Source organism: Rhamphochromis sp. 'chilingali' (genome assembly GCF_963969265.1).
Source record: "Rhamphochromis sp. 'chilingali' genome assembly, chromosome: 15".
In the NCBI taxonomy this organism is placed as follows: Eukaryota; Metazoa; Chordata; class Actinopteri; order Cichliformes; family Cichlidae; genus Rhamphochromis; species Rhamphochromis sp. 'chilingali'.
Genome location: NC_137942.1, coordinates 23,470,333 through 23,495,571, shown reverse-complemented (window position 1 = coordinate 23,495,571; position 25,239 = coordinate 23,470,333). Strand labels below are relative to the sequence as shown.

The following is a 25,239-nucleotide window of genomic DNA, read 5'->3' as shown; positions in this document are numbered from 1 at the left end:
TCTCTCCACTAAGTCTAGTTCCACTTTCCTGCCTTATTCTCTTACTGAATGTTTACGGAAGATAAAATTGAATAAACACACACACACACACACACACACACACACACACACACACACACACGTAGAAAAATATTTAGTATACACATCCAGAAATGCATATACTATTATATATTGTACATATATTTATTAGTTTCAGATGTAGCCATTCTTGTATTTTGCACAACTCTGTTGCTTGTGAAGCTCGCACACAAGAATTTCACTCACATGTGCTGTACCAATGTACCTGCACATGTGATGTGACAATAAAAGTGATTTGATTTGATTTGAATTGTGGTTGTCAAATTAAACAGTGATGAAATAGAGGTTCTTCTGGTAGGAACTGTTTGGGATATATGTGATAAATTCTGTCTGTGCATGACTTTTCAGTTTGCTTACTGTGCACGCAGAGGTGTCCATGATGCAAAAATCTTCATCTTGGACTCCATCCACAAACATCTGGAGTTCCCTGACTCCTCCACCAGACTTCTATTTGCTGATCAGCGTTCAACACTCTGCAGCCTCATATCCTGGCCACTAAACTTTCCTCCCGATTTCACCTGGATGATCAGCTAATCCTGTGGATATTGGACTTTTTGACCAACAGGACTCAGAAAGTTTGGGTCAACAACTCTCTTTCCGGTCTCCGTTCCACCTCCACTGGCTCCCCCCAGGGCTGTGTGCTCTCCCCCTTGCTCCTCATCCTCTACACCGATGACTGCAGATCCACACAGCCCAACTGTCACCTGGTGAAAATGCTGACAAGACAGTTCTCCTGTCACTGCTGACAGGCCCCTCACAACACCACGGGCCCGCTCTGCAGGAGTTTGTAGAGTGGTGTAACAGCTCTAAACTTGAACTGAACGTGAGCAAAACCAAAGTGGTGGTGACCTTCTTCAGTAGGCAGAGGGATCTGGCTGCTTCAGTCACCACCACCATCCATGGGAAGCCAGTGAAGGTAGTTGAGGAGTACAAATACCTGGGAACCATCTTTGACAACCTCCTGAAATTCTCCAACGACACTGAGGAGATTCTCAGGAGGTGCCACCAACGGCTATACCTCCTTAGAAAACTCAACTCCTTTGGAGTCAGCACACCCATCATGATGACTTTTTACTATGCCTTCCTGGAAAGCATCATGACCTTCTCCATCGCCTTCTGGTTCCACTCCCTCAGCCTTCAGAAGAGGAACAGACTGAAGAAACATAAACTACTCTACACTCTTTTTATACTGTCGACACTTTACTCACTTTTACTCACTTTTACTCACTTATTCACCTTTCAGTCACTTTAATTTTAATACTGTGTAATTTTAAAACTGTGTATGTACTCTATATTGTGTGTATTTATTATCTCACCCCTACTGCCTGTTTATGCCCTGTCCTTATCTTCAACGTCATGCTGCTCTGTTGTATGTTAATTGCCCCTTAGGGATAAATAAAGTCTTCCTGATTCTGATTCTGATTTTCTAATCTCTCCTTCTACTTTCCTCCTTTAATGAAGCACGCATCAATATCTCCACTTACATAATATTAATTCACCCATTCATGACAGTGCCTCTATTCTCACTCATGCTCTGCATTACTTGATTAATATAATTCTGTCCTCTCTGGGTTACCGCACAAAAAACTGGTTCAAAGTATGTGGCTGCTTGTGTTACCAGACCCTCTTCCATAAACCATATGTGTGATAAATGTCACATTAATTTTAAGTGTCTGCTTCTTATTTAGTCTCTCTGTAACCTCACACCTTCATATCTCTCTGATCTTCTGCACAGTGGCACTCGTACGTCCCGTATGCTGAGATTATACTGCCCTCTTACCAGACCACTGTGGGCTTCACAGCTGAGTGGCATGTCCTGCACCACATTTACAATATTGGCTTTAAAGGCAAGCCTTTAACCTCCTAGGACCTGGCGTCCACATATGTGGACATCACATTTTAGGTTATTTAGACCAAAATACTCAATTTTGCTCTACAGGGGCCTGATATCCACTTACGAGGACATTATACTGCTACTGTTCTATCAAAATTTTAAACAAATATTTTCATATGTGGTGCTTATTTTTCTTAAAAACAAAAATAAGGTAAAAAAAAAATCTGGTAATTCTTTGTTTTTACATTCATCGGGCCCCAATATGCCCAAATATCAAAGAGAGTTTAAAGCCCGCTTATTCTGTTTGATTCTGCATTGTTGTTAATTTATGAATACTGTGAGTTTGGTATTTAATTAATGTAAGATGTCCTTGAGTGTGTTCAAAGGTGCCTATAACTATCATTTATATGATAATAATACATTATTATTGAAAATATTTTTATACTATCACCTGCATCCTCAGATTTAAGTCACCATTTCCTCATACACTTAAAATTCTAAATGGTAAATGGTAAATGGCCTGCATTTGTATAGCGCTTTTCTAGTCCATAGGACCCCAAAGCGCTTTACACTACATTCAGTCATCCACCCATTCACACACACATTCACACACTGGCGATAGCAAGCTACATTGTAGCCACAGCTGCCCTGGGGCGCACTGACAGAGGCGAGGCTGCCGGACACAGGCGCCACCGGGCCCTCTGACCACCACCAGTAGGCAAACACGGGGTTAGTATCTTGCCCAAGGTCCAAATGACTGTCTTAGTCAGATTTTCTCTTAATTATGTTACACAAAATATTCTGTCCTTAGACTCCCCTGTATCATAGTAACTCCTCGCTGCTGCCCTGTGATTGGCAGACCACATCTGTGGTAGCGTCACAAGACAGATGAAGTCGGTAGAGACATTCTCTTCCTGTTCTACTTTGTCGCTTAACATATATTTATTTGACCTTAATTTTCAAATTTTTTTGGTCTACTATTACACTATTTTCTATTTTTAATATATCGTTTGTTTTGTCTGTATAACAGAAAGAAACAGCAGCTCACCAAGCATGTGATGAAAATGGTGAAAAGAAAAAAAAGGGCACTGCAAAACGAGGTCCTGTTTCCTACTCTGATACCACAACACACACACCAGTCTTATGACTCACTGTAGGTTATTTTGGAGATGGTGCTGCTTGCACTTTTAGCATGCACAAAACAGAGATAAATATTGCGCTCGAAATAAAAGCTTAGTCAGGGGAAGTTCTGTAATATCCCGCTCAATTAACATAAGTTTTTTTAGTTTGCAGAACAAAAGCAATATGATTCATGTGCATATAAAGTAAACAAAAATGAATGAATAAAATAACCGCTTTTATAAAATGCAATCCCAATTCATATTATAACTTGGAGAACTGGGTCTGTAAATGACAGTAGTAGCTAAAGCGGTTATTTGGCTCTTTGTGTGATGTGTAAAGGCAGTAGAATGGAGGTGGTTTCAACACAAACCACTGAAACTTGTGTTTTTGTCACAACCTCCTGCCTCTCCTGTCAACCCAGACCTATATAATAAGTATCTGTAGTAGCAATCTGATCCTTTACTACACAAAGATAGGAGGTGGAGGGGTCTCTTTGAAGTTGTATATGCTGACTAGACAATGCATAAACTGTCAAATTCAGCTCTAGCTGAATGTGTTAAGTGTGAACTGATCAGCAGATAGTACAGCTTTCATGTCTGAGCTCATCTGTTATGAAGCCTGTGTGAAGCTAATTTGACATTTTTGCAGAAGTTTAATGTAGATACAAAATGTCATCAGTTCACTATGATGAATTAAAAGTCCAGTGGTTCATGCTTTCAGTGTGTAGTTCCGCGTTGTGGTGCCATGTTCCCTTTTACAGAGAATCCAGCATTGCTAGCTGCTAGCTCTGGTTTATCACAGCAAGCTAACATGTTTTACGTTTTTTTTTTTCTCTGTTTATTTTAAGTTGCATATAAATTTTGTGTATACACACACACACACATATATATACTTATATATGTGGAAACTACACATATATACACCATATACATATGTAGTGCATGAATTCTGACAGGATTGTGCTATCTTTGGCCCAACACATTGGGTTGTTCACTTGATGGAACTACAGATAAGAGGGCACTTATGCTATCTACCACATTTGTTTTGAACATTTGCAACTTATCTAGTCTTTGGCCCCACACGCTGTTGTTCATCAGTGAAGTCGATAGTCCAAAGCTTGAATAACACTGCAGCACATTTACCATCAATGTCTGGAAACATCTGATAGTTGGGGATGTTTTGCACGGACCCTGCATTTTTTCCCTGTCCCAACAATATCAAATATTTCTCCCACAGCCCACCAGTTAGGTTAACTGGTGAGTTTAGCTCTGTTAAAGCATGTACAATAATGCTGTATATGAATGTATGCATCTGCATAACTTTGTGCTGAACATTGGGGGGGGGGGGGGGGGGGGGGTGTCACAATCGCTGTCTAAATAAATAAATACATCTGGGTAAATTCCAAGATGATCAAACATGCAACTATTTTGCTGGTAATACCTGAAATGAGTAAAGAAAATCAACAGCCTATTTATGCAAGATAATTCATAATTTTATTGGGGGGGTTATATTAGTTGAGTCTGATTGTTGGGGGGGATGAGTCAATAAATGATGTATTTCTGTCAGTTAGGAGAACTAATCTTGAAACAGTGTTAACCCAGTAGTTTTCAAGAGCAGCACTGTGCTTTGTTTTATAGAGCTGTAGGGTTCGTATTATGAGTATACCCTCCCTTGTTATTCTTCTCACCTTCTCGCCACTGAACATTTCCCCACTATGGTTGTGGTATGATGATTTTGTTGCCTTCCGAGCACAAACATCTCTATGGTCTTTTCGACGACTTCCTGCCACAGGCACAGCGGACTTTGACCTTTCAGTGAGTGTCATATACGCTCACCAACCCCCCCCCCCGCTCCTTTGCACATTTAAACCCTCCCCTGCTCTCGTCTCGCTGGTTCTCACTGATGCTGACACCTAAGTAACTGCAGGAACCCGTGGCGGCTGCATCACGCCATCACCCTCTGGCCTACTACTGCAGGCCTAAGCCCACTCAGGCAGACAAAGTATAGCTGAGTTCAAAAACACTGTGTCGCAACAGTTGTAATGTTCTGCATGAAAGTTTTTTTTGTGCGTGTGGTTTGTAGGCCTATATGATTAGTATAAAGGCAAGTTACACAATGGCCTCCGATGACCTTTAAGACAAAGATGAACAAAAACGTTCTGCAAACTTAAATTGATCTCACTGATTTGGTTTGCACAATCACTGTGCTCGCAACCTACAAACCTACAAAAGTTTGTGTGTCTTGTTAAACAGGAGATTCTCTGTTTCTTTTCTTTTTTTCAACTTTACCTATCACGTTTAGCTTGTTTGGTATTGTTTTTATATATTTCGGATTTTACTGGCAATATGCACAAAGACAAATTCTGGTTTCTTACGGTCACTTTTCTTGTGACAACCTTTTGAGGTGCAAATTAACCAGATTGTGCTGTATAACAAGTGATGCCCTTCCAGCTCGTCATTTTGTATTTCTAGAAACTCGCTTGCTTACCGTTTTGCCCCATATCACCATTAACAACTGCCACATAGCCCTCGCTGTAAGGGTTAACGTTTGACACAGTGAGACGGAATAACAGGTGGCCTTTGACTACAGAAATGCCTGGTGGCCACTGACTGAAGAGCTGTCTGCTGCTTTAACTTTCAACCTCCTTTACTCTCTGTCTCTTTGGAAGTACTTCAGTATGTGTCTGCAGCGGTTGCGGCTGTAACAGCAGCGGTTTTCATGCACAGCTTCTCGCGTTTGCATTTTTAAATAACCCCACGATTCTAAATCGGGTAGCTTTAGCCTATATAATCCTTTGAATGTCCTTTTTAAGATGAGTTTCATTGACATAAACCACTTCATAGAGCAATTCGCGAGTTTCTCTTTATACAACCCACTTTACAATTGTGATTGAAACAGGATGTGGTTGGATTTCTTGTTTTCGGTACAATTATTATTACCTTAAACAAGGCAACGGGGCCTCAGGTAGCAGTTGCAGCTGGTGGTGAGCAGAAGGAGGTGTTGTACAACAAGCCAAGCCCCCACCGCCCCCACCACCACCATCATCATCTCACTCTCCACCCCGGCCCATCGTCTCTCATTATCACTCACCGCTGCACGAAGCTTCCTGTAAGCCCCTGTAAGCTGTGGTTTCAAGTGGAAAATATCACTGGGCACTTAAGAGAAGAGGGAGGGGTGAGGAGGAGGAGGCAGGGGGATGACTGTGAGTGACAGAACGACAGCACCAGAAAAGACGGCGATGTTCAAATAGAAAGGAACAGAAGGAAATCTTCTCGTCAGTCCAAAAGAGGAAGCAACAATGTGTTTCCTGACCACCTGCTACCAAGACTCATGAGGTAATTTATTACTTCTTCAAACATTTTTTATTAGTCCTGTTTAAGGGGAGGGGGGGGGGGGGGGGGGATTACTATGTTAATTAATAAAAACAATCATTTGCTGATGTAATAATTTTAAAGTACATACACACAAACACAAGTGTGTCTTTCAGCTTGGAGTTGATGATTTTTTACTGTACTGGATAGTTTTAGTGAGTTTTTGGAGTCAAAATAGCGTGATGGGAAGATTCATCTCTTTCAGGTCACATAATGTTCCCCGAGGTTTTTTTTAGACTGGTTTGTTCATCTTCTCTCATTTGTTTCATTAGCATAAAGCCACACACACTGCAAAGTATGAAGTCAGCTACTGTAAACTAGATAAGGTGTTGCTTGCATTAACAGTATGGCTTAGAGGAGGTCCTTACTGTAAAACACAGTTGATATATTGCCACAGCTTTTCAAGCTGTGAATATTGCCCTTCCTAGAAGCTTTGTGGTGATTGTATTTAGCTGACTTCCAGGTCTAAGCTGGTGTATTTACAACTTTTTATTCCTCTCGCCCTTCTAACGCTCAGTGTATGACCGCTCTTCTCTGCCTACAGTCATACCACATTCGCAGCGATGGAGGTGCTGCTGTGCTCACACCTCCTGATAGTTATCATTTCAGTGCATGCGGCCCACTCCCACAGACTCTCACATGGTATGAGTGTATATATTTGAGTGCACACAGAGTTCAGTCTAATCTGAACGTAAAGTCTCGTGATACTGATAAAGCAACACTATCCCAACTCCTGTTTTCTGTTGTGTCTCTGTTACTCAAGGACTTTCCTGTGCAAATGACTTTTACAACAATGTCAGCTGCACGCTGAACAGCTCTGCCGTGGGTCCCGGTGCAGACTGTTGGCTTTCGGGTGTGATGACAATCTGGACACATGGCAGTCCTGCCCTGTATATGTAAGATATTTCTGACATACTGAAAACTGTGTGTATTAGTTGGGGGACAAAGGTTTTAATTTTACAAAAAGGAACATCATGGGTCACAGTTTGGCTACAAAACGTCAGTGCTAAGTGAAGATTTTGCCCTTTTTGTGTCCTTTTCTCATCTAGCCAAAAATGCAAGCTTGAACAACATGAGAACTCTCTGTTTGGCTGCAGTATTGTCTTTGAAAACAAAGTAAGTATCGGACACATGCAAACATGGCAAACTGGATTACTCACACAAGTTCTATCCTCATTGTTTAATGGTTTATTGCTTTCTTCCAGACTTTAAATCCTTTTAAAAGACTGAACTTTAGTGTGAATTGTAATGGAGTGTTAGTGGAGGCCCTAATAAACTATCGCCCAGTAGATTGCAGTGAGTAGCTCTGACTTCTATTCAAATTGTTGTTGATACACCGCACAGTTGGAATAAGTTACAACGATGGATTAATAACTGCAACAATTACCAACATTTAATAATCTGCCTTGTTTGTGCGTCTGTGTATGCAGTTATAATGAATCCTCCAAGTGCTCCCAATGTCAGCATCAACGGCACAGACCTCTACATAACGTGGAGCCCAGGCGAAAAAATCTTACCGTACTTGTCAGCCCTTTACTTCCATATCCAGACCAAAACCAGTGACCAAGATTGGACGGTGAGCATCTACATACATGCAGTAACAGAGTTTTTAGACAAATTACTGAGTAAATCAATAAAGCCATTTGTATCATATTTGCCACATGTTCATCAATTTCTGAGACCTCATCTTATCAACATTAGCAATACTTGCCATGATTTCAAAACGTTATGGACAAAACTCTTTTTTTTGGTCTAAAATTAACATTGTTCTTAACGAAATGTTGCTGAAAATGCCCAATGTATGAAATGCGATAGAAAAAATATATAATAAATAAATTATAAAAATATATCATAAACAACATGATACAGCAAAACATGTTTTGTACACTGTAATCCCTAACAGTTGTTCTAGCTCATAACTAATAAGCTCATAACACTCAAATGTCGTTTTGTAGTTGAGCAAACTATAAAGTATTGAGCTCTGTTGGCTTTTATGCAGCTTTAATTGAACAGGGCTCAATATTTTTTAGCTAAATTTTTTGGAACGCTCAAAAAGTTTAAGAAGCATATATTAGTGACGTTCTGGTGGGTGGAGTCTTGTCGCTCCCTCAGGAAAGCTTAGTCAGCCATCTTGAATTTACCTTGATACGGGGAAGTTTTGGCCAGCCCGTGTGGATTAAGAGTCCCCAACTTCAACCCACCACGACCACCACCTTATTTTTTTTCATCAACTGCCCTAAATTTGGTAAGTCTAACGTGTTTTTGTTTTGTTTAAATTTAATTTCGATAAACATTCTTTTTTATTTTTTACTGGAAATATATTCGTACTTTGTGCACAGTGAATGTTTGTTATAAATGAATTCGAATCCAAGTAATTGTAATTTTAGAAGTTTTCTAATGTGACAAATACGTAATGTTATTTCAAATTAGAATGATGTAACGTTTTGGCGGTTTTCCGTGGGGGACAACATTTCCCATAATGCATTGTATTCTTGCCCGGGAAGTTGACGGTGGCAGTTCTAGCTCCATGCATTTGAACTTTCTACTAAAACTTTCCACTGGTTGTCGTATTCGCCGGTAATGTACGTGCGTATTGTGAGTATACTTATTTCAATAAGTGTCCGTGTTACACAGTCAGTAGTTTACGCTGTTGAGCTGTGTGTGTGTGCTAGCATGAAGCGAACAATAATAAACAACATGAGTGTGTTATCATGATGGTAATTAGACACGTTTGTATTTTTTCGTAGTCTCAAATGTGTGGTTGTGAGATAATCTCGAAATCCTTTTAACAGTTTAGAGGGGTATTCCACTAAGCGAGCTCTACAAGTCAAGGCTTGCGGAAAAATGCATCGCCTGATTCAGCCTAACATTATACACTGGTCGAACTCGGTGCTACGAACGAAGTTCAGCTAAATTGTTCGCGCTAATTCGACAAGGCTCAACCAGCCAGACTGAGGCGCCTCCTTGACACCTTTAAGCCAGACCCTATCGATCTTTGCTAGATAAATTGAAATGAAATGAAAATAAAGAGCCGCGTTCTGCTCCCAGGCTAAGAAAGAATCATTGATGCAGACTGTGCGGATCACAAATACTCCCTAACCTGTAAGGCTGGGGTGTCCAAACTTTTTTCACTGAGGGCTACTTACTAGAAATTAGGTAAATAACCTTAACTTTAGTGTATTAAAGTGTATTAAAGATCACAAAATCACTTAAAAGTGGTCGAATATGTTATATTGTTGAATATAATTAAAGACAAAACTGCTTTCATCACAGCTTTCCATAAATGGATCTTTATTGATTCATTCAGAAAAAGCTTTGGTAGCTTATTTTCAGAACAGCAGCCTCAGATTTCTTCTTAGACAGAAGATTTACAGCACAGAGAAAAAACAATAAAAGGGAAAATAGGACGGGTAAATTTCAAGTTTGTTATTTAAGTTATTAAGCTTAGCAACACACCTATCAACATTAGTTTGAAACGGTTAACATTAACAGACTGAACTGGACTTAATAACAGGAGTGCATATAATCTTAGTAAATTATTGTAGTGAGTATCAGCTGCGCTGGGTATGTAAATCGGGCCATCCAGCTGCGGTGCTGATTCGACGTCACTCGTGCCAAAAATCCGGACAAATGTCACTTGATCAAGGAGCAGATCTGCATCAGATGAGATCAGCTGACTACTTGTGTGTGTGTGCTGTGCAAAAAATGTTTTTGAACATTAATAAGTCGTCTTTGTGCACATATTGTTTACAGATATCAGACTGCAAAGAGCGCTACAGAGAGTCAACATTTCACCAGTTGTCAGTGGGTGAGTTTTATAATTTGTGTCCCAATTTAAATAAAAAATAAATACAAAGAAACTAGAGAATTTTGCCTTGAATTATTCAAAATTTTTAGATTTTTTTTGGGTTACCCTTCTAGATTGACAGGTTTAGCCCGTTACACAAAAAGTTTGGACACCCCTGATCTATAACAATGACAATCAGAACATGGCTATCCAACACTTTGTTTTTACTCTGCATTTGTGTAAATACTATTCTAATAGATATTGTGTGTTCATCTAGGAACAGCATGATGTAAATACAAGACGGGCCCTCGTCCTTCGTGCACTTCCTGTGTACCTGCGTGAAGATGCCTCCACGTTATTCAGGACTTGTGATGTAAGTGTACTGGCCTCAGCATCAACCATATGACATCGCTCAGAACTCAAGGAGAACCAGGGTGTATATCAGGAAGGATGTTCAACACAGTCCTCATCTGACTTGTTTTCTCCCATATATCAACTATTGTTGAATAAGATTGCAAGAAGATTGTTACGCATAAACCAGAAAACATGAAAATAGTTGAAAGATTATTATACAAAAAAAATCTGCAGATAAAAACTATCTCCCTTTTTAAAATTCAAGTGTTCTATTTTTTTGGAGGTGCCATGTTGTGGTCAGAGAAATGTTTGGTAAATAACAAAAACAAATATCTTGGCATATATTTATTATTGAAAACATTTATTTACACATATGTTTTGAAACCAAACCCAAATTAAGATTATTGTAATGCATCATGATGTATCGCAATATCAAATTAAATCGTTGACATTATAATCCTAAAAGAAACGTGCGACTTATGAAGATTCACACCTCTAATCAATAGCATGATTTGTGTCCTTGTGGGGCTGAACTCATTCTTGTATTATTTTTGTTTTGCAGTCAGCAGATGGTCCAGACCTCACTGACACTCCTGTGGCTCTGCTGACAGTTGTCACGGATGACACTACTGATTCGGCCCTCTTCAGTCCCGAAAGCATCTGCATTGTCGTTGAGGATGAAATACTTGTGAATGGTCCCACAAATCTGGTTGAGTCATTTCTCCTGCTCTTTGGGTACATCTATGCATTAGACCTACAATACCCAAAGAAACTTGAGCTTACATTCACATTTATCCAGAAGGTTGTGATGTGCCTTGAGGACAACAAACCACTGAAAGGGCGTCTACTGATGCTGAAGAATGATTTGTTCAATGAGTGAATCACTCAGAATGGACTACTTGTTAAGCTGAGTATTGAGGAAGCTTTTTTGTTTGTTTTTTTCCTAATCATTTGCCTCTTCTACCTCACATTTAAGATGAATGACTGTTCAGTTCACTATTCATGTTTAATGTTCTGTTGCCTAATACGTAAATGCACTGCCTTGATGTTTGTTCCCTATAAGTACAGCAGTGGAAACCAGTACTGTTTTTTTTATGTATTTTTAAAAAAGAAAGTGAGCTGCAGCTGTCAAGGTACAGTAAGTGTTAAATGCATCAATGTTCTAATAGCTGCAATTGCTGTTAATACTGAAAATGTTATTGAATTTTAGAATTGAGATGGAGACCCTTGGAGTCTTTTTCTCTTGTTTTATTTATGAAGCACTTTTTTATGAGTGAGCTCTGTTGTTTGTGCCTTTTTAAAAGCACATTGTGTTTAATAAAAAGTTGTTAAATTGTTAGTGTTGTTACTTTCATGTTTTCTAACACTTTTAGCTGATTATAATTTACTGGGTAAACAGTTTAGAATTATTTGTAAGTGTATTTCCCACAGTATTTTAAAAAATATTGAAGATTTTAAGTGTTATTTCCCATATTATAAGTTAGAAAATATGAAAAAGTTTGAGTTTATTTCCCACATCGTATGAGTTGCAATATGTAAAATATTTTGAGTGTATTTCCCACCTTAATTAAGTTGAAAAAATTGAACATTTTGAGTTTATTACTCCCTAATTATAAGTTGAGGAATATCAACATTTATGAGTTAACATTGAGGTAATTTAAGGCAACTGCAACTATAATTTTTATTTTAGTTAAACTTAAAACTTTTAAAAACATCACTAAAAAATTGTTGTGTAATCTGTTACACAACAATTTTTGAGTTCTGTGAACTTATTAGGTTTTACAGTGTAGATTTTGTTATAAGGATTATTAAACATCTCAGTTCCAAAAGAATCAGAATTTTCTGGGTATTTTTTGATGGGTTGGGTCTTAAAGAGGACTTGAGCAAAGTTTCCCAGGCTTTCTCAAGATTTTTCAGGCTTTTGCTTTGGACATCTTCTGCTTCTTCATTCATTTTTAGTCCAGTCCTTGTATTTGATCATGTTCAGATGAATTTGGCACAAAAAAATGTTTTAAATGGTGTATTTTAGGCACGTTGTTGCCAGAACCCTGTTACAAAAACACATCAGATAATACGGTAGGACAAGAATAAAACCAAAGACTCCAAAAAGCCATAAGCTTAAAAAACTGATAAACGTGTAAAAGCAAAGGACAAAAGAGGAAGTTGGCAGGCCTAAATACTATCTGCAGTAGATGAAGACATTCTTAACAAAAGGAAAAAGGGAGAAAATTTGAAATTTTTAGATTCAAAAAGGATGTATGGAGGAGGTGATCTCTAAAACACAGCGGAGGCTCTGTCGTGGATTAGGGCTGCTTTTCAGCCCATGGTGTTGGAGATCTTGTCAAACTGAATTATCAACAAAGAAAACCACCATCAGGGTTTGATTCACCATCAAACACCACCTGGAAAGTGTCTGATTGATTTGTCAGCATGACAACGATCCCAAACACACTGCCAATGCAGTAAAAGCATACCTGATAGAAAAAACACACACAATGGAGGATCAGTCATGGATTGGCCTCCCCTGAGCTCGGACCTCATCCTGACAGAGAACAGAATAAAAGGCAGCAAACATCCAAAGAAGAGCTTTGATTGTCCTTTAAGAAGCCTGGAGAAGTATTTCTGTATTTTATTCCTTTATTTTGACCCTGTCTTGAATTTTCAATTTTTCAGGAGGCCAGAGATTTCAAAACACCAGACAAAGAGCTGAGATTAGCTCTGTCTGAACTAAAGGGGCATGGGGACGTCAGAGTGAGAGTTAAAACTGAAAAATCTGGATATAACGGCCACTGGAGCCACTGGAGTCCAGCGTCATCCTGGAAAGTGAATTCATCGGACAACCTTGGTAACAACACAAACAGTGTAAACGGTGAGCTTGGTGAACACTCTGCTTATCTCTTGTCAGTCTTAAAAGCATCACAGTTCAACCTTTTCATTGGGAATAAGTGCAGCTGGAAAAAAGGATGCATCCAGTCTGCTTCGTTGTCTAGGCAACAAAGTAAAGGTCAACTGAATATGTACATTTGTGCATGTTCAGTCTGTCTGCTCTCTGTTTCAGAGGGATTTAGTCTGTCTTCACTGGTGAAGATGGGACTGTTCGGCACCGTGTGTTTCATTATTGTTGTTGTGCTGGTCGTTTACAAAAGATGCAACACCAGGGGGTGAGTAAACTGTGACTTTGGCTGTTATCAGAGTGCGCATATGTTTGCATGTATGTGTGTATATCTACACACTCTGTATATCTGATATACACGCTCGACCCCATGTTGTTTCAGGCTGCTCGAAGGGAAGGCAGTACCGAACCCTTCAAAGTATTTCCAGTCGCTGCACTCTGTCCACGAAGGAAACCTAAAGGTAAAAATAATAAATGTTCTCGACTAACAATCCATTTATCAAAATATCCAGCCGCAGGCAACACAGACCGCTTCACTGCAGAGGTGTCAACACACAGCAAGTAGTATATTATGTGGTATTCATGGGACCTTTAACTGTTTAAGTGTGAGTGTGTGCGCTGTTCGCTGGCTAAATTTGTTCACTTTAGATGTGGATCAAAACAACATATAAGTATATAATGCAAAGGCCACGGTGTTAGTTTATGACCTGCTTCTCCTTCTCAGTAATGTTTATTAAATGAAGACAATGAAGTTTGATTAAAATGATAAAATGTCATAAAGTTAGCTCTTCATCAAAGGCGCTGATTCCCACAGCCCACAACAAAGGGAGAAAGACCTGAACCGCACTCCCGTCAGTTGTCTGTGGCGATGGGTTTGGATTCCCGCCACACCTGAAATACTTTGTAAAGTTCTAGTTTTCTGCTTTCTGGCACATTCGCCAAGATTCAACCAGTTAAACTGTCACTGCGCATGTTCACTCTACATCATACAAACTGTAAGGCTGGTATCCCAAAAGAGAACTGCTGACATCCTTTTATGGGAAAAAACGAGTAATACCATCACAGAAACATACGCACAACTTCAATTCTGCATTCAAAATCTCACACAAACTTCTACTGAGCAAAGTAACTTCATAAATACATATAGCATTTAAATAAATGTGAGTCTGAGCATCCAAAAAGCACCATATTTCATAAAATAATCATTGATGCATACGGATCATTAAGAATGAGACATTTTTAACAGTTGTCCTCAAACTGAACAAAACGAGAACAGCATTTTTATTATTAGAGCAGTTTTTCCCATGGTGCTGTAACTGTCTGTCTGTCCTACACATATGCTTAAACAGCGAGTGCAGGTACCAAGAATCTTGGATTGCAATTGGTTTGAAGCCTTTTTGTTAAGTGGACAGCCTAATTTCTGCAATGAAAATGTGAAATTCAAACAATTTGAGGGGGAAATTAGAACAGATGTTAATGGCTGCATCAGTGGGAGCAAAAGATAAGTTTTCCTAATCCCTCCTGCTCCGTGATTTTGACCCTTGTTCAAGCAAAATATTCTAAAAATGCACTTAAGCTCACTCGTGAAACCTGTCCTTACTATGCAAAGTGCTAATTCACCTTTCAGTTTGTTCAGTTTCAGAGTGTGACGCACATACACACATTCTGATACTGTTGTGTGATTCTTTGGGTGAATATTATAGTCTGAGTGTTTTCCCCCCCACAGAAATGGCTGAATCCGCTCTCAGTTTCAGAGTCGTTCTTCACAGCACAGCCCATCGACCAAATCTCCCCCGTGGAGGTGTGTGAGGACTTTGACGTAGTCCCATCCACCTCTCCCTCCTCCAGCTCCAGCAGCGCCCTGCTTCACTTCCAGAACTCAGACACCAGCGGCATCGTCAACAATTCCGCCTCTTCATCCATCTTCTCCAACCGGAGCTATTTCACCTCCAGCTCCTCCGGTGGCTTCGCATGCATTGACCCCACCCCGGCCTACTTTACCTACCACGATGATTTTCACCCGTCCTTCTGCCCTTCGCTCTGCGGTTTTCCAACCTACGAGAGTTTGAAGAGGGAGCCGCAGAGCCCAGACTCGGGCTTCGGAATCGAACTTGAAGCTGACAATGAGGAAGAAAGGTACATGGAAGGAGGAGAGCAATTTCTCTTGGATGATCACAACATTCCTTTCCTCATCCTTCCTGTACGCTTTCCTCCACACACATGCCCCGCCTTCTCTCCTCCAACACCTCCCAGCCTCCTTGTTGAACCACAGATGTCCTCTGACAGCCATCAGGAGGATACACCCATGACAGCTGCTAGCGATGATAGCTCTTCAGCCTGGCTCGTGCCTGGCGCCATGTGCAGATCTTCCTCCATGCCCATGGAGCCCGGTAAAACCGGCTACCTGACACTGAAAGAGCTGCAGGCAACATTCAGCAACAAATCCATCTGAAAAGTTGCAATTAGAGTTTCTGTGCAGTCAATTAAAACTTCTTCTGTTTACACAACAAACAAAGTGTAACTTCTAGTCTGACAAAGAAACGAATTCCACGATCGCCTACATGATTTATTCGTGTACGAGTTATTTTGCAGACATTAGAGCACAAAAGAAAATGCAAAATTGACATATCAACAAAGATGTTGAGCACGAGCGGGATACACGGCAAATCGCCGTGCAGTTTTGATTACAAGTGCCTAAATAAGTGCCTGAATGTGTTTCAGCATGGCTGCTGAGTGCTTAGACTTGCTTCCAGAAGCAAAGCGTTACTTTATAAAGCTTTATGGCAAGTGTGCCGGCAATCACCCAGTGTAATCATGGTGAAAGCGAGCGTAATACTCTTTCTATCGTTTCCTTCCATCAGACATGTAGCTGTATAGCTGCTGAATGCTAGTGGTGAATGTATTTTTGTTGGAAAGCTCCCATTCAGCAAGCTGATCTGAGTTTTGGCATTAAGGAACATTAATAAAGAAACAAAAAGCTACATAGGTCTAAGGGGAACTCCAGTGATATTTCTTTGCCAATAAACTATGAAAAAGGCCAATTTTATATAACATATATAGTCATTTAATCAGCTGTTGCTATAAAAGTAGAGAAGCTTTCCTGTTTACATGCTAATCGGTTAATGTAGGTTTCACTTTCACACTTCTGGTCTTTTGTTTAGATGGTTTGGAACCTATAACTGGTATCATAGCAAGAAAAATATGCACATAAATCAGTGTTTCTGACAGAGCATGCTAACCAGCAACCTACTCCTGAAAGCAGTACAACGCTGCAGAGTTAACCAGCATGTAGGCTGCTGCGGGGGCATCATTTAGCCTCATACTTAGCATCTCATCATCATGTCGTACTTTTAGAAAAAAGCCTTAAACAAAAAAAAGTATAAATGCCACAACAACACATAAATGCCCTTTTAAAGTTTGCTTTTTATTACTTTAAATGAATTCCAAATAATCAAATAGTATGAGAGTGCTTTAAAGCTCCTATTTTTGTTTTGTTGTTAGACAGAAAATGATTTGTTGCTGCAGGTTGATTTTGAACTTTTGAAGTAGTGAAATGTTCTTTTTTTGGTGACGTATTGTGTGTGCTTATTATGGTAATCATGATGCCTTTTGGCTGCATAAAATTGAAAGGGAAGGGACCAAGTCTACACCAGCAGTAAGCATTATGTTGATTCGAGTTAACACTGACCTGTTGTTGAGAAAGAAAAAAAAGGCAGCTGGTTTGCCTCTGTGTTGTTTTTAGTGTGTATTTGCTATTGTGCTGATATAGTCTTTATTCTTCTGTCTGTAATGATGAACATTTATAATCACTCAGAGCTGACATCTGCCAATAAATCTAAATAAACTTTACAGAGTGAGTAATTGTGTTTGTGCTTACAGTACACGCTTAGCAGATCTGCTAAATTCATTGGACTGCTCATTGTAGATTTGTGTAGTGTAAGCCGTTGAGGTCAGTGTAAAATGTCGCCTTGTCTCTACGCATGCAGTATGTTTCCATTACGCTCAGTGGCATCTGTACAGACGCCAAACAAAGTAAAAGCTCTAGTAGAAATGGGTCACCCTTTGACTTCCTGTGTCTCTGTGGAATGAGGGCTGAGGGGTGGGCATGTACCGACTTGAGAAAGAGTGTGGGAGACAGCCTGTGTGTTTGCACGTTTCTATATATATGTGTGTGTGTGTGTGTGTGTGTGTGGGCCTGTGTGTACTTTTGAGTTTTTACATGTCCTGTCAGGTGGTCCTGGTAGCGTATGTGTGAGTGAGCGTGTGTATTAGAGTGTGGTTTGACATTTAACTTTGACACAACAAGCAACATCCGCTCACCTCACACAGAATTTACAATATTTAGCCATGTCAGTGCTGTCGTGCAAGACTCTGCTCCTCACCAGTTTGTCTGCATCAGAGTCACAGCAGCTTCAAACGTATTATATCAGGGATAAATTACATTGAGCCCCCTGATTAAAATACACAGAAAATAGTTGTTTTAAAAAGAGCAATTTGTGTCTGTATGTTTTTAGTGTTGCTCGCTATTAGGTAGCCTGTTACGCTGACCAACAGTAATTCATTATGCAACTAAAGCATCCAATCTAGGGTGAAGATACAGACACACTAGAGGCAAATACTCATACATATTGTATTTGCATGAGTATTTATATTTCACACACTGTAGAAAAGGCAACCTGTCACAATATGTGATGATTTAGTAGCATTACATAAAGACATGCAGTTGCACATCCATTCTTTTGGAAAATGGTCAAAGAACAATACAAAACAGCACTAATGCTTGGGTAAAACAGGACAGCTCCTTGAATTGATACTGGTTACCCAGTAGTTTTATATCCAGTGACTTTGTGCATGCTGACGAGATTTATGCCCAGTTTATTTTTAGTGTGCATTTCAATTCTCATCTACAGTCAAATGTAAAAAAATAAGTTTTCACCAGCGTCTTTGAGCCCTTACTGCTTCCATGGAAATTAAGAGATTAAGTAGCAGCCGGGTGCTGCTACTAATCAAATGCATTTGATTAATTGATCATGAGCAAGTATGAACAAATCTGCTGGTTTGGAGCATTTAGAAATGCGTTAATGCAATCCCACAATCTTCCCAGGAGTGGACGTCTGAGCAAATTCACCACAAGGTCAGACTGTTCCCACGAGCCACATCTCAGACTCTACAAACCTCAGTTACCGTGTTAAATGTCAAAGTTCGTGACAGTAGACTGAACAAGCGTGGCTTGTTTGGAAGGGTTTGCATGGATAAAGCCTCCTTACACAAAAACATGGCAGAACAGCTTTGAATGTTTGCAAAGTTGCATCTGCACAAACCACAAGACTTCTGGAACATTGCCCTTTAGCCAAATGTGAAAAAAGTCAAGATGTTTGGCCACAACACACAGCACCATGTTAGGGGAAAACCAAACACAGCACATCAGCACAAACACCTCACACCAACTGTTAAGCACGGTGGCTGAGGGGTGATGATTTGGACACCTTTAGTCATTCTCACAGCAGACTCAAGGTGCTGCAATGGGCCTGTCAAGGTCCAGACTTCAACCTGAGTCTGAACGCTGTGGTTGGGCCCTAAGACAACTGTTCATAAACAAACCTCAATAAACTGAACAAATAGTAAAGAAAAGTGGGCAAAAATATCCTCAGCAATGATGTGGGAACCTGATAAAGTCATACAGAAAACCAGTGTTTTGTTGATATTAGAAAACTGACGGAAAAAGAAAAGCGATTCCTTCCTCTCCTTTGAAGTCTGTTGGGTTTTATCGTTTCCAAAGTGTCTTTGTCGTTATTCATTAATTTTTCCATCCATCCATCCATCCATTTTCATCCGCTTTGTCCGGGGCCGGGTCGCGGGGGCAGCAACCTAAGCAAAGAGGCCCAGACCTCCCTCTCCCCAGCCACCTCCTCCAGCTTATCTGGGGGAATACCAAGGCGTTCCCAGGCCAGCCGAGAGATATAATCTCTCCAGCGTGTCCTGGGTCTGCCCCGGGGCCTCCTCCCGGTGGGACATGCCTGGAACACCTCACCCAGGAGGCGCCCAGGGGGCATCCTTGTCAGATGCCCGAACCACCTCAGCTGGCTCCTTTCGATGTGGAGCAGCAGCTGCTCTACTCTGAGCCCCTCCCGGATGGCCGAACTTCTCACCCTATCTCTAAGGGAGAGGCCAGCCACCCTTCGGAGGAAGCTCATTTCTGCCGCTTGTATCCGCGATCTCGTTCTTTCGGTCACTACCCACAGCTCGTGGCCATAGGTGAGGGTAGGGATGTAGATCGACCGGTAAATTGAGAGCTTCGCTTTTACACTCAGCTCCCTCTTCACCACGACGGACCGGTGCAGCGTCCGCATTACTGCAGCTGCAGCCCCAATCCGTCTGTCGATCTCCGGCTCCCTTCTCCCATCACTCGCGAACAAGACCCCGAGATACTTGAACTCCTCCACTTGGGGCAGGAACTCATCCCCGACCCGGAGTGGGCACTCCACCCTTTTCCGGCTGAGAACCATGGCCTCAGATTTGGAGGTGCTGATCCTCATTCCCGCTGCTTCACACTCGGCTGCGAACCGTTCCAGTGCGAGCTGGAGGCCCTCACCCGATGAAGCCAACAGAACCACATCATCTGCAAAAATCAGAGATGAGATTCTGAGGCCACCAAAGCGAAAGCCCTCCGCCACTTGGCTGCGCCTAGAAATCCTGTCCATAAAAATTATGAACAGAACCGGAGACAAAGGGCAGCCCTGGCGGAGCCCATCACCCACCGGGAACGAGTCCGACTTATTGCCGGCAATGCGAACCAAGCTCTTGCAACGGTTGTATAGGGATCGAATGGCCCGTAGCAATGGGCCAGACACCCCATATTCCCGCAACACCTCCCACAGGACACCCCGAGGGACACGGTCGAATGCCTTCTCCAAGTCCACAAAACACATGTAGACTGGTTGGGCAAACTCCCATGCACCCTCAAGTATCCTGGAGAGGATAAAGAGCTGGTCCAGTGTTCCGCGACCAGGACGAAAACCGCATTGTTCCTCCTGTATCCGAGGTTCGACTAACGGACGAACTCTCCTTTCCAGCACCCTGGCATAGACTTTCCCAGGGAGGCTGAGGAGTGCGATCCCCCTGTAGTTGGAACACACCCTCCGTTCCCTTTCTTGAAGATGGGGACCACCACCCCGGTCTGCCAGTCCACAGGTACTGCCCCTGATCTCCACGCAACATTGCAGAGGCGTGTCAACCAGGACAGCCCTACAACGTCCAGAGCCTTCAGGAACTCGGGGGGGACCTCATCATTAATTTTTCCACTTTTATTAAAAAACTAAATTTATTTTTATGTGCAGAGTATGCCAGGAGTATCCATTTGGCATTCAGCTAGGAGTCTTTATGCGTTTAAATCCACCTCGCTTCATTAAGTTTCGATTTTCAGCTGGCCAAGATTTTTTTTTTAAAAGCAAGAGAGAAGAGCGAGGTGTGTGCAAAAACATAAACCGAGAGATTGAAAAAGAACTGTAGATTCTGCTGAAAAACCACAGGCTGTTTTGTGTTTTGGATCTAAGCCACAGTGAAATGGGAGGGTGCGAGGCCGAGGTGACCATGTGTTTCACTCTCCTCACGAAGCAGCAACAGAAACCAGCAAATGCACAGGAGTCGTGATCACGTCCGAGGCCAAACACTTTCTTAACAAATACAACTCGTCCGTTAAACGAACACAGCAGCATTGCATTCCTGCTTTTTAAAAATTGCTTCCCCGTATCGTTAAAAAAATCTGAAAAAACACTTTGAATAGTGTTGCATCTTCAAAAAATAAAAATACAATAACTGAGCCTTACACCGGGGTATCGTTGCACTGGTTTACTGAACCTTACTTTCAGGGCATGTACAGAACATGAGCATCCATTTTTCTACTGCCTCCTACAGGACACACTCTTCTTCCACTTCCTTACACATTAATGTAACACAGAACTAATACTGCCTCTCCTGGCATTACCATTGTAACAACACATTCATTCTGTTTCTTTCAGAAGATTAACAGGAACTTAGGATGTAGGTATCTATGAATAATAACTATTATGTATACTCATATTTATATAACCACTTATTTCTTGCGATACCACATCTCCTCCCCCCTTAAGTCAACAACTCCCTTGACTTACAAAATAACTGTTTATCCAAAGAATGCTTAACAAACAATCAACATGTAATTAAGGTAACCATACAACCATACAACTGTACATAGGTTTCCATGTTTCTCTTTTTTTTTTTTCTAACTAGGAAGGTACGTCCTTCCTGTGAGATCAGAGCGCATTGTTGCTCTATTTCTGGAAGATCTCACACTACCTAACAAAGTCCTTTAAAGTCTCTGGTGGACGTCTCTCTCTCTGGGAACGTCGCAACACGGGTGTCCCTGAGGAGTCTCCGGGAGCTGGAGTCTCCGGAGCATAAGGCAACTCCATTGCCGGAGGTTGTGGCGATGTGTCCAACTCTGATGGCAAGCAGCACTCAGGCACTGATTCTTTGTCAAGCAATGGCTCCACCTCCCTGTCTGGTGTACTGGGAACAGTGTCAGCCACTCTTGCTCTCACCTGATCCACATGCCGCTTCACAGTTTGACCTGATCCAATGGTAACAATGTAAGACACTGGACCCGATGCTCTCACAATGACTGCGGGAATCCACTTCGGGCCATAGGAGTAGTTTCTGATGAAGACCTTGTCTCCTGGTGTGAAACTTCTCAGTCTTTTCTTGGTGTCATGATTTTCTTTCTGTTTCGATTGTTTGTGCTGCACTTTTGTTTTCACATCAGGCATGAGCAAGTCCAAAACTGATCTGAGTCTCCGTGACATCATCAACTCTGCAGGTGATAAACCAGTAGTGGCATGCGGTGTGATGCGATAACTGAACAGAAATCGGGACAGTCTGGTTTGCAAGGTATCACCTTTGACTTTCTTCATCCCCTCCTTAAAGGTCTGGACCGCCCTCTCAGCCAGCCCATTTGAAGAAGGGTGGAAAGGTGCTGATCTTACATGGTCAATTCCATTCTGCTTCATGAATGACTCAAATTCAGCACTTGTGAAGCATGTTCCGTTGTCTGAAACTAACATTTTAGGTAGTCCAAACACACTGAAACTCTGGCGCAGTTTCTCTATAGTTACCTGTGATGTAGAGGATTTCACAGGGTAAATGTCCATCCACTTGGAATGAGCATCCACAATGATTAGAAACATCTCCCCGAGGAAAGGCCCTGCATAGTCCACATGGATTCTGGACCATGGTGACTCCGGCCACTCCCAAGGGTGTAATGGTGCAGTAGGTGGTGACTTGGAGTGTTTCTGACACTCCTCACATGCCTGCACTTCTCTTTCAATGTTCTCATCCATCCCTGGCCACCATACATACGACCTTGCCAAGCCTTTCATCTTCGACATGCCTGTATGAGTCTGGTGCAGGAGTTTCAATATTTTGTCTCGGCCTTTGGTGGGAATAATTACTCGGGCTCCCCAGAGCACGCAACCATCCCTCACACTCAGTTCCAGCTTTCTCTGTCGATACGGCTTTAAACAGGTGTCGGTCTCAGTTGGCCAGGCTTTTAAGGTGTACTCGTGGACTTGCGACAACAAGACATCCTTAGCTGTCCATCGTTTGATCTGTGCAGTGTCCACTAATGTGTCATCCAGTACATCCATCATCAAAACCTGCTCAGCCATCTCTCGCTCAGGTGCTGAGTCTGGTACCGGCAACCGGCTGAGCGCATCCGCGTTTTCATGATGTTTTCCTGGCTTGTACCTGATGTTGTACTCGTAAGCACTCAATGTCACGGCCCATCTTTGTACTCTTGGTGAGCCCATCTGAGGTATAGGCTTCTTTTCATTGAACAGTGAGATTAGGGGTTTATGATCTGTGTAAATCGTGAAAACTCGGCCATACAAGTATTTGTGAAATTTCTTGATGCCAAATATCACAGCTAGACCTTCTTTGTCAAGCTGAGAATACTTTTTCTCAGCAGGAGAGAGTGTGCGTGACATGAACCCCAAAGGTCTCTCGCTTCCATCCTCCATCTTATGTGACAATACGGCGCCTACGCCATATGGGGATGCATCACATGAGAGAACCAATTCACGGTCAGCAGAATAATGAACTAACACCTCTGCTGAGTTCAACAGGTTCTTAGATTTCTGGAATGCTTCCTCTTGTCTCTTTTGCCATGTCCACCGTACCTCGTGTCTCAAAAGTTCATGTAAGGGTGCCAACCGGGTTGCCAGGTTTGGAAGGAATTTGTTGTAGTAATTTAGCAAACCTAAGTATGCTTTCAGTTCAGTGACATTTGTGGGGGTAGGTGCGTCCATGATTGCTTTAACTTTCTTTTCCACTGGGTGGAGCCCCTGGGCGTCCACTATGTGCCCCAAGTACTCCACTTTCTCTTGCATGAAGGCACACTTGCACCTCTTTAACCTCAACCCAGCTTCCTCCAACCGGGTCAACACCTCATCCAGGTTCTGTAGATGGCTTACTTCATCCACTCCAGTCACTAAGATGTCATCTAAATACACTGCTACATGAGGTATCCCCTTCAAAAGACTTTCCATGGTCCTCTGGAATATTGCTGGAGCAGAGGCCACTCCAAAAGGCAATCTGTTATACGTGAACAGCCCCCGCGATGTGTTTACTGTCACGTACTTTTTCGATTCGTCATCCAAGAGGATTTGCTGGTAAGCGTGGCTCATGTCTAATTTTGAGAACTGCTTACCCCCGGACAGTGTGGCAAACAAGTCCTCCATTCTTGGTATGGGGTACTGCTCCAGTGAAGCCACGGTATTTACAGTAAGCTTGTAATCCCCACACAGTCTTATTGTCCCTGTGGGCTTCAGGAGTGGCACTACTGGTGCCGCCCATTCCGCATATTTCACTGGCGAGATGATGCCTTCTTTCAACAGTCGGTCTATTTCCTCGTCGACTTTTGCTCGCATAGCAAAGGGGACAGAACGCGGACGGAAGAAGCGTGGGGTGGCATCACTTTTCACATGAATAGCAGCTTTCATTCCTTTCAGGGTGCCCAACTCCTCTTTGAACACATTTTCATGTTTACTTAACACTTGCTGAAGTGTTTTCTCTGTTGTTTTGACTTGGTGCAGCTTTCTGTTGTTAGGACTGTTTTTCACTTCACCCCAGTCCAATTTAATTTCCTCGAGCCAAGCTCGACCTAGCAAGCTGGGGCCGTCGCCTTCGACCACCACCAGGGGCAGATGTTTTTTCTGCTGCTTGTATTTGACGCTGACTCGTGTTGCACCAATCACCTTAACAGGATCCCCTGTATAAGTTTCGAGCTTGATTTTGATGGGCTGCAGGCTGGGGGGCTTGCTGTCTTTCCCTGTTTCTCTGAATGTTGCTTCGTTCATGACTGTTAGGCAACATCCAGTGTCTATTTCAAAGTTCACCTTTTTTCCATCAATTTGCATATCCACAGTGTAGGGGTCTACTCTTCTTAAGTGTACCGCACTGCCACACCCTAACTTGAACAGTTTTCTTTTGTGCCCTTGACTGCACTTGACACAGTTCAACATAAAAGAGTCATCTTCAGAGCTATCAGTTTTGTTGTTATCTGCTTTCTCGCCCACATTGTGAGTACTGTAGTGTGAACTCTGCTTTTTTTCTTTCTTTACATATGTCGATCCATACTTTTTCTGGTTCAGTTTAGTCTTGCTTTTACAAGCTCTAGCTATGTGTCCCATTTTACCACAAGCATGACATTTTTCTTGTTTGTACTTACAGTCTGCTGCTGTGTGCTTGGTTCCTTTGCAACGATAAC

At 41.8% G+C, this 25,239-nt stretch overlaps 2 protein-coding genes across 6 annotated transcripts; both read left to right on the top strand.

Annotated features, from left to right (window-relative positions):
• The first annotated feature begins 6,177 nt into the window (after window positions 1–6,177).
• On the top strand, window positions 6,178–16,358 carry il2rb (interleukin 2 receptor, beta). 2 transcript variants are annotated; one of them, XM_080905992.1, is made up of 10 exons: window positions 6,178–6,369; window positions 6,950–7,047; window positions 7,169–7,301; window positions 7,455–7,521; window positions 7,611–7,701; window positions 7,836–7,981; window positions 13,220–13,415; window positions 13,584–13,707; window positions 13,822–13,900; window positions 15,166–16,358. In XM_080905992.1, the coding sequence occupies exons 1-10, from the start codon at window positions 6,365–6,367 to the stop codon at window positions 15,889–15,891; spliced, it is 1,665 nt and encodes a 554-aa protein (XP_080762118.1). In that variant the 5' UTR covers window positions 6,178–6,364; the 3' UTR covers window positions 15,892–16,358. The 2 variants fall into 2 exon arrangements, with proteins under 2 accessions (XP_080762118.1, XP_080762119.1); XM_080905993.1 differs by having other exon boundaries at window positions 6,179–6,369; window positions 13,605–13,707.
• Window positions 8,014–11,885, top strand: LOC308411934 (uncharacterized protein). Of its 4 annotated transcripts, none has more exons than XR_013974475.1 (4): window positions 8,014–8,650; window positions 10,159–10,213; window positions 10,470–10,565; window positions 11,109–11,151. XR_013974475.1 is itself a non-coding variant. In XM_080905994.1 (4 exons), exons 1-4 carry the CDS (start codon window positions 8,986–8,988, stop codon window positions 11,424–11,426), a joined length of 480 nt encoding a protein of 159 aa, XP_080762120.1. In that variant the 5' UTR covers window positions 8,665–8,985; the 3' UTR covers window positions 11,427–11,885. The 4 variants fall into 4 exon arrangements, 1 of the variants encoding a protein (XP_080762120.1); XR_013974476.1 differs by lacking the exon at window positions 8,014–8,650 and adding an exon at window positions 8,657–8,987; XM_080905994.1 differs by lacking the exon at window positions 8,014–8,650 and adding an exon at window positions 8,665–9,000 and having other exon boundaries at window positions 10,159–10,209; window positions 11,109–11,885.
• Window positions 16,359–25,239: the final 8,881 nt, after the last annotated feature.